The sequence below is a fragment of the Zosterops lateralis genome, assembly GCF_965231275.1.
Source record: "Zosterops lateralis genome assembly, chromosome: 2".
In the NCBI taxonomy this organism is placed as follows: Eukaryota; Metazoa; Chordata; class Aves; order Passeriformes; family Zosteropidae; genus Zosterops; species Zosterops lateralis.
Window position 1 is genome coordinate 113489052 of NC_139763.1, and position 14453 is coordinate 113503504.

Genomic DNA, 14453 nt, shown 5'->3' on the forward strand with positions numbered 1-14453 from the left:
GGAAAAAACCAAAGGTACAGAGTGACGTCATCCCATTTCACCTCCTGTCTGTAGAACACTATATTCAGATAGATTTGCTAGCTGAGGTTTTTGTTTGGTTTGTTTGAGGAGGTGAGCAGCAAATGGAATACAAATTTCTCTTGTTTAGTCACACAAGTGAAAAAGTGAGCAATTTGGCATTTAGCTGTCAGGTCTATGTACTGTTCCTGTACAAACCTTGTTTAAGAAGGATTTAAGTAAATACAAGTGAAGTACTGAAAGCATAAGACATCTGGAACATTTTAAAGATGAAGTGAAACATAATGTGATTATTTTCCATCAAGATAATTATACCTATTATGAATTTTAAATAAAAATTCCACTTTGCAGCCATTGTTATGTGGCTTTTCCATTTTTTGAAATTCAGCTTTCCATTCATGTAGTATTTTTAAAAAATGTTACAAGACAAATTACAAAGCTCAACTGAAATAACACTGAAAATCTTAACCAGGTTACTCTACTAGATAAATAACACTGAAAATCTTAACCAGGTTACTCTACTAGATAAATAACTAATACAGTGCTTACTGTTCTGTGGGCTTTTTGACGTTTTTTTTTAATCAAAAAGAAATGATAATGTAGTAAGCCAGGGCTGAGTGGGATGTGCTTTGTTTATTCTGATGTATGGTTCAATAAAGTGGCTCTGCACCTATAGTGAGGTATTTAACATCAGTTTGTGACCTACTATTCCTGTGTTGTATTTTGTATTCACCAGTCTGGAACAGGACAATTTTTTTCTCTTGCTAGCACTTGGATGAGGAGTTTCTTCTCCATGGGGAGACGCTTGGGACACTGGAGAAGCTGCAGGGAACAACAGAAAAGCAGAAATCTGCTGTTTGCCTACTGAAGGGAGACGAAGAGGATGATTTCCAGGAGGGATTTTGCCTGGCTGTGGATCTGTTCTGGGTGCCCCAGTAGCTGCCACGGGGAGTGAGTTGTGGGGGATGCTGACTCAGTGGGAGGTGTGGATGTGCCTTCCAATCCTCCTCCAAATGCAGTGAAAGTTTTACTTCTCTCTTTTTCTGCTAAAATGGGTTTACTATGCAATTCAACCCCTAGCAAATATATTAAAATCAATACTGGTTTAAATATTTTAGGAGTAAAAAAGACTTGAAAGACCTTGTCCTTTCTTTTTGTAGCAGTGAGTGAAACTACTACTAACAAAATGAAAACTGTTATATAAGCTTTGTGTTGATAAATTGATCATTGCTTGGGTATTGTTGGAGGAATCTGACTGCAGTTAGCAAAGCAAATGTTTGAGTATAGTTTTACCCCTAATTTGTGAACTGAAATGAGCTTGAAGCCTTACAGAGTAGAATAGATCTCACTGGGGAAAGAAGAGTTTTTACCCCCAAATCAGCCATAATTTGCAAAAAACTTGAAGAACTCAAATTCATTTAATAAGATGTTTGATTAATTTTTGTATTATGCTTTTGAGACAACCATTTATATTTTTTAAAGAAATTTTAAAATGCATATAATGAAAATCCCTCTAAATAGTTTGTGGCTTTTATCACACAAATGCATGAGAAAGAAAGAATTTTTGGTTCCTCTCATAGTATTTACCTGAAATAGAAAAAATATTGTGAACACCTTTTTTGCCCACAAACTTATCCAGTCCAGGTTTATTAGTACCTGAGGTATTGATAGATGACTTCTTCACGTTCTTTTACAATTAAATATGACTTCTCAGTCTTTTCAGATGGACCCTGCTCAGCTGGAAACATGCATTAAAAAAGGGGTATTTTTTAAACATTTAAATTCAATGATTGTCAGCATTTTTTATGAAATTTAGAGGATTTTGTTAGCTATTTTTCCATGCATTTATTACCATCTCCAGCATTATTAGCTTTTTCTTCCTGAAATGTGTAAGTTTGTTGAGTAGAAGGGACCAGAGTGTCCTAGGATCACTGGGGGCAACCTGGGAACACTTGTTAGGTTCAACTGGTTGTATACTAGGAAAGTGCTACGGATAAAAAGTGGGGAAATAAACGTCATGACCCCAAGAGTAATTTATCATGATATATCTGAATCCACCTTGAGAAAAAGAACCTGATTCCAAGCTGGAAAGCTGTGGGTAGCTGACATAGGAGTTAAGACAGCTGCATGCTCAGGAATTTGCAGCTCTCAAAGTTCACTGGACATATTTGTTACTGTGTTTGTAACCAGCCAAGTGTGTTGCTGGTGTAAGAAGGTGTATGAAATCCATTGCAACATTATACCTAAAAAAGGCCATAAAAACACTGTGCAATGAAGTCTGTGCTGTCCTGAAATGCCTTGATGCTGCCATAAAGGTATTCAACTGAGATGCTTCCTGTTTCCACAACTTTTTTAAGCAGGCTTGTTTATCTAATTTAATCTATCTAATCTAATTTAATTTATCTAAACCAATAAATTTCTTTTATCCATGGTTAGGTGGAGGATGTACAAAGCCATTTTTTATAGGAAGACTTGAGTCCATAATAATAAGATAAAATTGATTTTAATACTTCAAAAGTCCTTACTTTAATTATCTAGCATGCATTTCTATGGGCCCTCTGTTCTTATTTCTTTTGCCCTTTTCACATAAATGGGTGTGGAATTGGATGGAAGAAGTTCAGGCATTATAATGTGCATTCCAGGACTGTTTGTGCTGAGCTGATTTTAATGTCTACAGGACTAGGGTCAGAAAAGCCATTTTAATTATGTATAGACAGCCAAGAGCTATAGACAAGAGCTCCAGCTACTGATAAAAGTGACCCCAGGACTGATGAGTGTTGCAATATAAAGATCCCCCAGAAACCCAGTTAATGGCATCTTTGTTCCTAACCTGTGACTTTGTAGAAGTCCTGATACTTCGGGTTTAAAAATTAACAATGTGGACCTGAAGTAAAAATAATATTTTGAAAGTGGGGATGAAACAAACTCTCCCCTTTTCATCTTTCCCCAATGATTTGCAGGCAAACACCATCCCAGGCAACTTCCGAACTTCCATAATTGCATTGAATTGCTGGTTAATTGGGCTTTTCTCTTGCTTTTGAGCTCTTTCTTGAGTAATGCCTGCTTTATAATGATTTGTGTGCAGACAGTAAATGTAGAGATTTAATAGGATGAAGGCCGTGGCTCCATATAAAGATATTTAGCCCTTAACTCCATTTGAAATCAGTACCTTTCCAAATCTCGTTATGACTTAAAATTAATATGCATAAAATAGGATTATTATTGAATGTTTGAGGGATAAAAAGAGAATAAAAACTCTGTTCTCCTCTAAAGGGATTGTGAAAATTGTATCTTTAGAACTGCATGATAATTGTTCCTTTACCTTGATGCTTTTTACATCATATGTGCTCAATTTGAAGATAAGAATTTGGTGATTGTGTCTGGAAACTAGAAGGACTTTGCTTGGACCTCATCACAAGTTAAAATACCCTGTCTTTCATCAGACTCTTTATGATGCCTGTCCAGTAAGTGGGGATAACACTTTTTTTGTGATTCACTAGAAGGTAAAGAATCGAATTTATTTTCTCTAAGCAATGCAGAGATAAGTTGACTAAGGAGGAGTGAGCAGTATCTTTGCTCTGAAAGAGGCTGTGGCACAATTAATGAAGGAAGTGGAGCTGCTGCTGGTTTTTTTTTTTTTTTTTTTTTTTTTTTTTTTTTTTTTTTTTTTTTTTTTTCCCCAGAGCAGAGTCATAGATTTGGGGATTTTGGCTGGTTCAGGAGGGCTGGCAGCAATGTCAGCATCAGCAGGGATGGGTGGCCATCACCTTTCTGAGACCTGGCCAAACCTGCAAACTGCATCCCATCTCTCTTGAGTGCATTTGCTCCTGTGAGTTTTCATGCACGTCATGTTGTTACTGAAAAGGACTGCAGAGAAATACCCAGAAGTCCAACAAGGAAGGACAGTTTGCTCTCTAATGTTAAACAAATGTAATGATCAGGAACATCTCTGCTTGGTCCTGGAGTCTAACCATGAGTGATCAAGGTTGGTGGGACATAACTGGTATCAGGGAAAAGGGAGATGAACTGTCACTGGCAAAGGTTGTTGGCTTTTAGTGCACGTAGTGATAATCCTTTGCATGCAAACAAGGCTTTCTTTAACAGAACAGATTCTGGTTATGCTTTCTCTTGGTTTTAGATTTTTTTTTTTTGTTTGTTTGTTTGTTTTGGTTTTGTTTTTTTGGTTTTGGTTTTGGTTTTGTTTTTTTTTTTCCTTTTCATCGTAAAACTCATTCCTATATAGGACCTCAGAATAAAGGATTATGTACAGCAAATCTTGCAAAAGCGCACTCGCCCGTTTATTTTATCCTTTATCCCATCATCAGTCATCTTTTCCCTGATTTTGCATTTGCTCCAACTCTCTTGCTGTTAAATTGTTTCCCTGCTATTAGATCTGAGTAGAGAAATTGTTTCATCTGCAGTTTGCACAGCCCAGTGGTGCAAACCCAGTAACAGGGCTGTGGTTAGGACTCACATGATAAGTCTTTCTGAAATGAGATAGATATGCTCAAAAGTCACAAACAGGCAGATGGCTGGGGAACTGGTGAGGACATGACCCTTTCAGTTTAAAATTGTTTGACCAAAATCAGAGTTTCTGAATTAAAATAAACTAGCCTGACTACATCAGAAACATGCTAATGCAACAAGAGAAACCTTTATTTTAAGCAAGATATACTCTAGGCTTTGCTGGATACTGGGCTGATTTGAAAAGATTTGCACATTGTCAGGATCTTTTCTTGTTGCTGTTTACTGGTCCATTCCAAAACTGTCAGCATCATGGTCAGTGGTTTCCCTTTTAGTGAAAAATGTAAGGCATATTGACCAACACGTGTGCAATGGAATGATGTTCCATATGCCAGAAACGGCTGTCTCAGATGACTGGTAGAGAGGTGAAAGAACTTTCTGTGTCACCATAATCTTTTTCAAGAGTCTTTTGTTGACTTTGCTTTGGACACGTCCAATTATAATGCACAGTTTTCAGAGTCCAGAGTTGAAACTGTGTTTCTTTCTTTGGGGTCAGTAAATGTCTGGTGAAGCACTGCCAAGAAATCCTTCTGTCACACCAGTATGAAGAAAGGATGGGATGTGCTGTCAGTTTTTCCCTGACCTTGAGGAGGAGCATCTGCATCTTCCAGCACTGGAGCTGTTGATCGTGGTTGGCAGATATCATCCTTCCTAACAGAACTTGTGAAGATGATATCCAATCCAAACACACTTCTTAGATACTTTCTTACCAAGAGAATTATTTGCAATATGCTGGGTGTTTGTTTGCAACAGTAACCTTTGAGCAGGGCCTTGAATATATAAAGTTAGGTATAATGCTGAGTCCTCTGAAAAAAAAATGAGTCCATGTGACCCAAATTAAGTATTCAGTTTTCAGCCTGATCTCTTGGCACTGAGGAACTCATCTGGGACAATGTTATTCCTGGAAAGGAATCTGCTGAACTTGAGTTGTGCAGTGTTTGCAACACAGTCAAAGCATTCATGATTAGAATATATGGACCATAGCAAAATTATCACCTTTTATTCCAGGAGGATTTGAGTAACACTTGTTTAATGTCTCTCAAGACCACAGGTCAATCAATGAAATTTTACAAAATATCAGTGCTTGAACTTCTTGAATGTCTGTGTGTACATAGGCTGAAGAGGAGCTCCCCTGGAAATACTGTGGGACTAAGCAATTAACAACTGTAGCATTCTGTACTCATTGAAGAAATAAAAGTTGCTCAGGAAGGCAAAAAACTTGGCATTTTTTGACATTAATATTCATCACATAACAGTCTTAATAATGTTCTTTTGACATTATATTTGTTTGAAATGTTGTAGAAAGTAAAGTAACTCTGTAAAGTATATTTCAATGCCCTGAAGAACATTTAATGAGAAGTACGTCTTTTTTTTTTCATCATCTGAACATTTGAGTATTCTTTATAATGATATAATGATCCTATATAAGTTATACATTTGGATTTGAATAAAAATATGCAAAATCTGTTCCACCTATGTAAGAGATATCCTTAAACCTTTCTTTGAATAGCATGGCTTGGCATGTCTGTTAGGTTTAGTTCTGTTTATAAATGTAATCCTGCCACAAAGTCAGGAATCTTCTGAGCAAACAGGAACCTGGTAGATTTTAAGAGGCTTTTCATTTAGAATGATTTTGCTGCTTGAAGTTTCTGTGTAAGGGTAACCACACATTACTACATTTTTCATCAAAAATATGAGGGAGATAAATAAATTATAATTAAGCTTTTTTTTTTTCCTCTTTGCAGGTTTCTTCTACAATGTGTTCTACTCCAGCCAGTGAATTTTGTTTAACTGACCAGGTAAGAAAATATGCATAGTCATATTTTTTTTTTCAGAAAAAATGTTTTCCATACATTTGACAACTAATTCTGAGAAATTGGTGTTCTGAATTGTGGGATAAAATTTGCAAAATCTATTATAAATATATTCAAAAAGCTTTTATTAGTTTTTAATTTAAAAACCACAAAAGCAAAATAAGTTAAAATTTTAAGAGTTCCATAATTTTCATTTAGAAAATTTACCCCATTTTCCAGATGTTTGAACTTGTATTGTTTCTTTCCCTTCTTTTCTTTTCTCCTTGTTCTCTCACATTTTCCATTGATATTTATGGGGTTTTTTTTTGTTTGTTTTTTTCAAAGTCTTACAAGTGGAGCTTTTTTTTTTTTTTTTCTATCCATTTCCCTCTACCTACCAGTATTTCAGCATTGCAAACAAAACTGTCTGCTGAGAACTCCAGGGATGGTATTTTAACACCATGAGAATGGCAAAGCAATCCTCTAGTGACTGTTAGGACGTAGAGATGGCTTTGGAAATGTATAAACACCATCTCTGAAATTAACAGAATGCAATCTGGAAATGAATGAAATTACAGGCATGGATCTGGTTTGATTGGTACCAAAAAAAATTAAGGAAAAGAACCAAGTTACACTTACTCTGGCTAGGTTTGTAGGCTGAATTCTGAGTTTTATCTGTGGAATTTCAGTTTGGCTGGCTGTTGTTATAGGTAGTTAGCAGAAAACACCTTTTTTGTCCACCTCTTTAATTGTTATGAGAGAGCTGGGCAATATAATTTACAGGCAGTGCAGCTTTAATGTTCCCTACACAAGTTTGATAATTTTTTATGATTTCTTTTTATGGAATAATGCAGACAAAATTAATTAAAGTTGCTATTATGTTCACAGTATATAGATGTGGTTTGCCTTGGATTAAAAGTTTTTGTGCTTTTTGATAGGCTTATTTTAGCCCTGGCTAGAATATACAAATACAGACGACTAAATAAGATTATGGTGTTCCTCTGCAAGTCTTTTTCTTATTTTATCTTAAAGCAGTCCATTGGTCTACCTTTTTGTCAGTTCTGTTAATCTCACCTTTAATTTAGATAAACTGTTCTTTGATCATCTTCTCATCATTCTAACTTCTTGACATTGGGTTTTTCTGTGGTGCTGCCAAAACTTAAAAAGCTTTCTCAGTCTCAGTTCGCCAAGGTGAAATCTCATCCCTCTGGATCTTCTCCTGAAATTGTTTTAGACAAATTTCTCCCAATATCTTTTATGCGCTTTAAAAAGTGGATGTCCACTTTGGCTAGTGCTGCCTTTTGGGTTCACCTAGTGTGATATTCCCGGGTTTTGTTTGCAAATTAAACTACAATCACCCTTGCAAGGAAGGAGAGAATCTTGGTTTAAAAATACGTACTGATTTCAAATGTTCGTCTTAAGAACTTTTCAAAAGAATTTCATATTTAAAGTTTGGACAGCTGATCAAAGGAAAAAAAAAACCAACAACAACAAACAATTATTTTGGCACTCAACATCTGTGTTTTCTTTTTTCTGGATCTTTGGCATATCCAAATAAGTCATTTCTCCAAGATTCTTTATTCAGGTATTTTATTGTGGTATTTTGTTCAAAATATTTCAAGATATAGTTATCAACAATAAATACAACTTTAACAGCTCTACCAAAAAGATGGCTGTTGATATTGTCTGATCTTTTTCTTCTTATATCAAGGTGTCTCCTACAGAATTTGTCATGCTGTTTACCTTACACATATAAATTGCAATGAAATTGTAATGATTTGATTGATTTGGAATAATAATTAGTTTATTTGCCAATATGAGATATCCAAGAAGACAAATCATTATGGCTCAAACAGCTAATTTATTTTATTTGTTTGAATAGCTTGTGTTTCTTTAAATATCAATAATCATTTTTCTGAAACAAAAACCAATGTAATTTAGAAAGATTTCTCAAAACATACCTTTGACAGGACAATTTTTGAATTTTTTTAATTAAAAGAGTGAAATAAAATTCATCCTCAAAACTTAATTTTTTATGAATAAATTATTTTCTTTCACCTCATTCTTTCACCTTCCATACTCTTTTTCTTGGGCCACCACTCTCAAAGATTGCCTGGTCTATGTTTCTGGATAAAGTACATCTGGCAGTCAGTGACTTTTTTTTCAAGAAAACAAGTCCAAAGGCAGAGATTAGATCCCCCAAAAAGCATTTCATACAAACTGGGCAAGCTCAAGAAGTGGCCCAGGATGATCTTTGAGATCCCTTCCAACCCAGGCCATCCTATAATTCTCTGATCCTCTCACCAGCAATTCTTACAAGAAGTAACACTGAAAAATAGCTCTATTTTAAAGTTTGTCAGGCTGCTGGCATTCTCAGAGGCCTTGAAAGCCTTCCAAAAGTATGGTTACATTGTCATTACACAATTTTGATGCAGTGTACAAACTGAGAACCAAGAATTATTATTCAATTATTATTTAATATAATTATTAATAATATAATATCATCTCTAATATTAATTATTGAATATAATTATTAATAATATAATATGATATGCTATTATTATTATAGCATTATTATTCAATTATTATTATTGAAAATGCAACAGGTAATGGCTTATTTTTTAATTCTTTAATTTTAATTTTTTTTTCTTTCTAAATCCTTTGAGCAACTGTTGACATCATATATTTTAATTTCAGGGAGTAATTTTGTGTTTCCTGCATGAAATAATAAAAGCTCTAAATAACTATTTTGAGGCAAAAAATACCATAGAAACGTATCCCATAAGAGCTCTGGTAAATGGCATGGCAATTCTTTCAGAAGTTTTTTGTACTCCAACACTGTCTCTTTTGAAATACTCAGAGGTTTTAGCAAGTTAGGTCTATTGTAGCACATCAAATTACTGGCAGATACAGAACAAGCTCTAAGGAACAGCTATTGTGGGTGAAAATTGGATTCAGTTTTCACAAATGGAATCTGGCTGCCAGTGTTACAAAACTACAGGATTCACCTCATCACTCTCCACTCATGTCTCAGATACATAAGGAGATCTATTCAGAAACTATAAACCAAAAGACATGCAAGCTGGAATTACATAAACCAGTGGTTCTCTATTAAGTGTGCTTCACTTAAACCTCCTTGTAGATACCTGGTCCTGGCTCTCTCAGAAACCCAATCCTGGACTTACGAGCCCCAAGTTTCATCTTCTATATTGTTGTTATTCTGAAGTCTTGTATGGCATAAAACTGTGTGTTTGTTTCTGTGCACAGGGATGAGTTTCATACAGAATCAGTGCACATGAAATAATTTCAGTTTACCCCTGAAAACTTAACAACCATAAGGAAAAACAGGAGTAGTTTCTTCACTAAGGCTAGGGCTCTGCACACTTTTGTACTCAAAATTCCACAAATCTCTGGGTGAGTGCAAAGTATCCATTAAAAGACAGTGTTTTTTATTTTAAAAAATGTAATTTCATTCATGCGCTAAAAATTTTTCACTATTGAAAATAACTTAATGCAGAGAAATATTTCATAGTGCCCAGCAGAAAATAATTGCTCTTCTAGGCCTTTTGTTTTAATTGGTGACAATAACATATGAATATGTACATTTTCGAGAGAGGCTTACATTTGTTAGTAGGACTGTTTCTTTTTCAGCTTGGATGTGCAAGAATATGAACTTTAGTACAAGTCAAGGTGTAAAAGAAAAAGATTTCATGAAATGATCTGTTGTGGGTTTTGCTGTTATGGCATTTTGGTTTGCTAAGAGATTATTCCTCTTCAGTTTATATCAGTAATGGAAGACACCTGAACTGATATTAACTTTGCATATATATTTTTGTTTGCAGTATTTTTATTTGACTGGTCCTAAATTCACTTGCATTTTCCCTTCTTATGTAGCAATGTCTGCTGGTCAGCTATACTAAATCCTGGGGATAACTTGTATGGCAAATCTCTCCAAGTTTATTGTCTCTCCTGAGTGGCTTTCTTAAGGGTGTTAGCACATAAAACCTCCCTTCTCCTAGCAGGAGGTTATCACCAGAAATTCCCCCTCACTTTGGTTACAGGTTTGATGTGTGCTGAGTCAGATCCTGCACCCACACAGTTAAAACACAGCTTTAGTTTAGGTGGACTGAGCCCCTCCTGTGCAGATCTCACCCTGGCAGGGAGAGTAGCCATCCCTGAAGAATAAAAGTGTGTGTTTCACTCCTTGGGAGGGAGCTGGTTAGGGAAGGGAAACCCAGACTTTATTCCTGGATCAGGGCTGCTGTCCTGGCCCACTGTGTACCCTTAAAAAGTCAGGATCCTTTAAACCTCTGTGTCTCTTCAAGTAGCTCTGTCACTTTCCTTTCTTAAAGGAAAATGAGATTATTTTGAGATCATTTGAAATTAAATACAAGCCTTGGAACGACAGGTTCTGATGGGTGCAGAACATACAATGTCACTTTTTGTGCTGTGTCTGCAGACCTGGGAAAGCCTAACCATAGAGCCTTACACTAACTGAACAATTAAAATGTTTTTAATATTCCTTATATGAAGTTCCATACAAAGTTGTCAGTGAACACATATATAGGCTCTGCTCTTGGAGCTCCATTGTTGAGAGCAAACCCTTCTTTTCAGAAAAGGCAGATTTTGGCAGATCTTTGTACGAGAACAGGAGGCCACTTGCAAGGTCAGGCTCTCAGCAAACTAGGCAAGTCTTTTTCTCCTGCCATCAATCATGCAAAGTTTGATAATTTCATTAATGCTTCATCAGTTGGATGAGAGTATGAAAGAACTCCTCCTTTCACGCTTTCTTTAACTTTGTAGCCTTAGTACTTAGAGAGGATGTTTTCAAAGACTCATTGCAACTTCAGACTTCAAACAATGTTTATAAAAGAAAGAATAGCCAAAACTCAAAAATAAGTGGGGTTTTTTTTAAATATCATTTATCTATGCAATATTGTTACAATCATTACTACCAGGAGAAGGAAGTCTGAAAAAATAATTTCACACCTTTTAAATAATTATAAAGCATGTCTTTAAAACAGTTGCTTGTTATGCCTTTTTTCGTCATTCTATATTTTCGTATTTTTATAAGGAAGTAGCAAATGAAACATAAATTATTGGTTACCTAAAGTGTTACGATTTGAGCAAAACATCTCATTGATTTCATTCTGTAGGGCTTCCAATCTACTTTTAGAAATTAGTCAGACATGTAAAAATAGGACAGATAGTGTGTGTGATTTTTTTTTCCCTCAAATATCTCCAGGCAGTTGAATGTCAGAAGTTGCTGGAGCTGAGAACTACAAGCCTCATCTTGGAACAGTAGAGATATAGCTATTGTGGCTTTGGCATTTTCTCAAAATGAATAACTGGATGAGATATTAACTTGCTTCATTTTTACAGCATCTTAAAAGCTGTCATAGGTCCAAAAGCTTAGTTTTAAGTAGTTTTCCCTGGAACATTTCAGGGAAATTTCATTTAAATATACTCACAGTATTATTTTGTAGTTTAAACTGGTATCTTCAGGATGCTATTTTTATTATTGCATCTTTTATGTCTGAAGTTTTTTGGTTAATTTTCATAATATATAACAAAAATGAATAGCTTTTCTACAATTTTCATTTCAGTTTCAATTTTCAACAGTTTCATTTTTCTAACCCTTTCTGAGGATAGTTTTTTACACAGTATTGAAAAATTTGTTTTCTGGTCTGCTTGAATGAAATTAATTAAATAATAAGGAAGAAAATTCTAGAAAGGATGAGGAGGGATGGCTTGGCAAAAATGAGTTAAAATATTTTCCGACCTTTTTACAACTGCTCTGTTGGAAAGACTAACAGCTATAATAAGTGAGACTTTTTCTGCCCATTTTCTTTTAAGATGTTAATGTCTCCTAAAGATTTTGTATCCTATTAGCTTCCAATGGTTTTAAAACAAAACAAAATGCTTTTTTAGCAAGCGGATCTAATTCTTCTTAAATAGAAACTACAGTGTGAAGAAAACATGTTCTGAGGACATTGCTTATGTTACAAAGGGAAACATATGAAAGCCAGTGAATGGCAGATTTACAGGTCTAAATCTGCTCCCCATGTGTCATTCTAGACCTAGAATGGCAGGGACCTGCTAGAAAATGATGGTGCTCAAATTCATACTCATATGTGTGTCAGTCTCCTTGAGTCTCAGTGACTGCAATATTCTCTTCATGCTTTTAAGAGTGAACAGAGTAGAAACCTTAAATATTGCAGGGTGATTGTGCCTTTAAGGGTGTGGCAAGTAGTACACAAAAAACATAATGGATTTGTCAGCCTGGGCTTACAAGGATCTGTGGTACAATTCCTGCTTCCCACTGCAAATGGGTATCAAACTAAAGTCCAAAATGCTACCACAGAGAAGAGAAGAATTTGTTCAGATTGATAATGAGATCAGACACACACAGCTCTGGGTTTTTTTGTCTATTTCTATTGAGCATTGAACTGTCTGGACGCAATCCTGTGCCATGTGCTGGGGGATGACCCTGCTTGAGCAGGAAGCTGGGACCAGATGACCCACTGTGGTCCCTTCCAACCTGACCCATTCTGTGAATAAAAAGCATAATATTTTTAAAACTGGAGAAAAACACCTACAGCCACAATTCACATGTGTCTAATGATGTATTTCCTAGGGAAAAGTGGAGAGTGCAGAATGGAAGAGGTAAAAGTGTGCTAGGAACTATGTAACACCAAGTACTAAGGGCATATATGGGGAGAGCATTGTGCTTTGCTTTATTGTTCTTCATTATCAAGGTTTTTTGTTTGGGGTTTTTTTTTAAGCTTCCTAGTCCTATTTCTAAACTATTCTGTACTCCTTTCTTTATCACCTATTCTGCAGGCTGAAACAGACTTTGGACTTTGAGTCCTTAGATAAGAGGCGTTATTCAGAGGAAGAAGAGTAATTTAAGAAACAACATATTTGAAGAAGGGGTAGAAGGTAGCTTGGGACAACCCTTCACATGGTTTCCTAGAACATGATGTGTTTGGGCTTTTCCCCCAAAACCTTCAGGTTTTCCCCAAAATCTTCATGCCTGTCTGGGTTGTCTTGCTTTTGCGTTATTTTTTAAATTGAGACTCCAAATCTCTGTGATAAAGAGATGCAAGTGTGCTAGACTGGGCCCATTGAATGTACAGATGCCAGACTTATTGGGAGTCACACTGTGAAATTAATATGTACACACTGCAATTTAATGGATAATATTATGCAAATATTCCTAAGCATGACATGTTAAAAAGTAGTTACATTTTAGACACATCCATTAATATTTTCTCTTGAATATCAAGTACTTACTCCCACCTGCCATCTCTTCCATGTTTTCACGTGCTATGATGGTTAAATGTCATAAAGCTGTCATAACGCTGTGACTAGGCTTTTTGGTTGGTAGAATCTAGCACAATCTGCATTTATGTTGTGCTCAGCACTTTAAAAACAGATTATACATTTCAAGTAGTACCAAAAAGACATATTTTTAATAACTTTTTCTTCTTATGGAGCAGATTCCCAATTGCTTTTGCTGTTTCTAGCATACAGCATGACTATGTTTTGCTCCTAAGCAGCATGTGGGAAAAAAAAAAAAAAAAAAAAAAAAATCAGGCTTAATGGCTCATTCTGAGTCCTGCTTGTACTCTCACTTCCAACTTACATTTATGCATACGATGGTGTCACTCCCTTTGGAAAAGAAGTTGCAATTCTAGATGCTCAGGCTTGGGCCATGTCTTCCTACTCCCCACCCCAGCCCGTCTCACACAAGCATACAAACATACTTCCCCTTCATCTTAGTTTGTGAACTGTTCTTAACACCTGGATTTAGATGCCAGAATTCCACATAACAACCATTGAGCAAATTAATTGTGGAGGTTTGCAAACACTCACAGCATTTGTAGTGTTTTGGTAGCATCTGAAAGTCAGGGTTTTGTCTTTCTGATCAATGCTGCCCATTAATAGAAGTGTACCTGTGCCCTGAAGTGCTGGGATTTCTTTCTCCCCATTTGTTAATCTATTTTTATTGTGAAATACTACACAATATTGTTCACTTTCTATTCACATGGACACTCTAGGCTTCAATTCATGTGTATTCTTTTAGACAAGTTATATAAAAGCAATTATAGTTTC

The 14453-nt window shown here is 35.7% G+C and overlaps 1 protein-coding gene across 17 annotated transcripts in view; it reads left to right on the forward strand.

The window, feature by feature from the left end:
* LOC310906290 (uncharacterized protein) overlaps positions 1–14453 on the forward strand; it is a 374899-nt gene that overhangs the window by 205364 nt on the left and 155082 nt on the right. For all 17 annotated transcript variants that reach the window (XR_014589371.1, XR_014589372.1, XR_014589373.1 and 14 more), the window contains one exon: positions 6288–6341. Coding sequence is in view for 12 of the 17 variants with exons in the window: in XM_083855447.1 (XP_083711573.1) it covers positions 6288–6341 (54 nt within the window). In the remaining 5 variants the exon portion in view is untranslated. The remainder of the gene's footprint in view (positions 1–6287; positions 6342–14453) is intronic.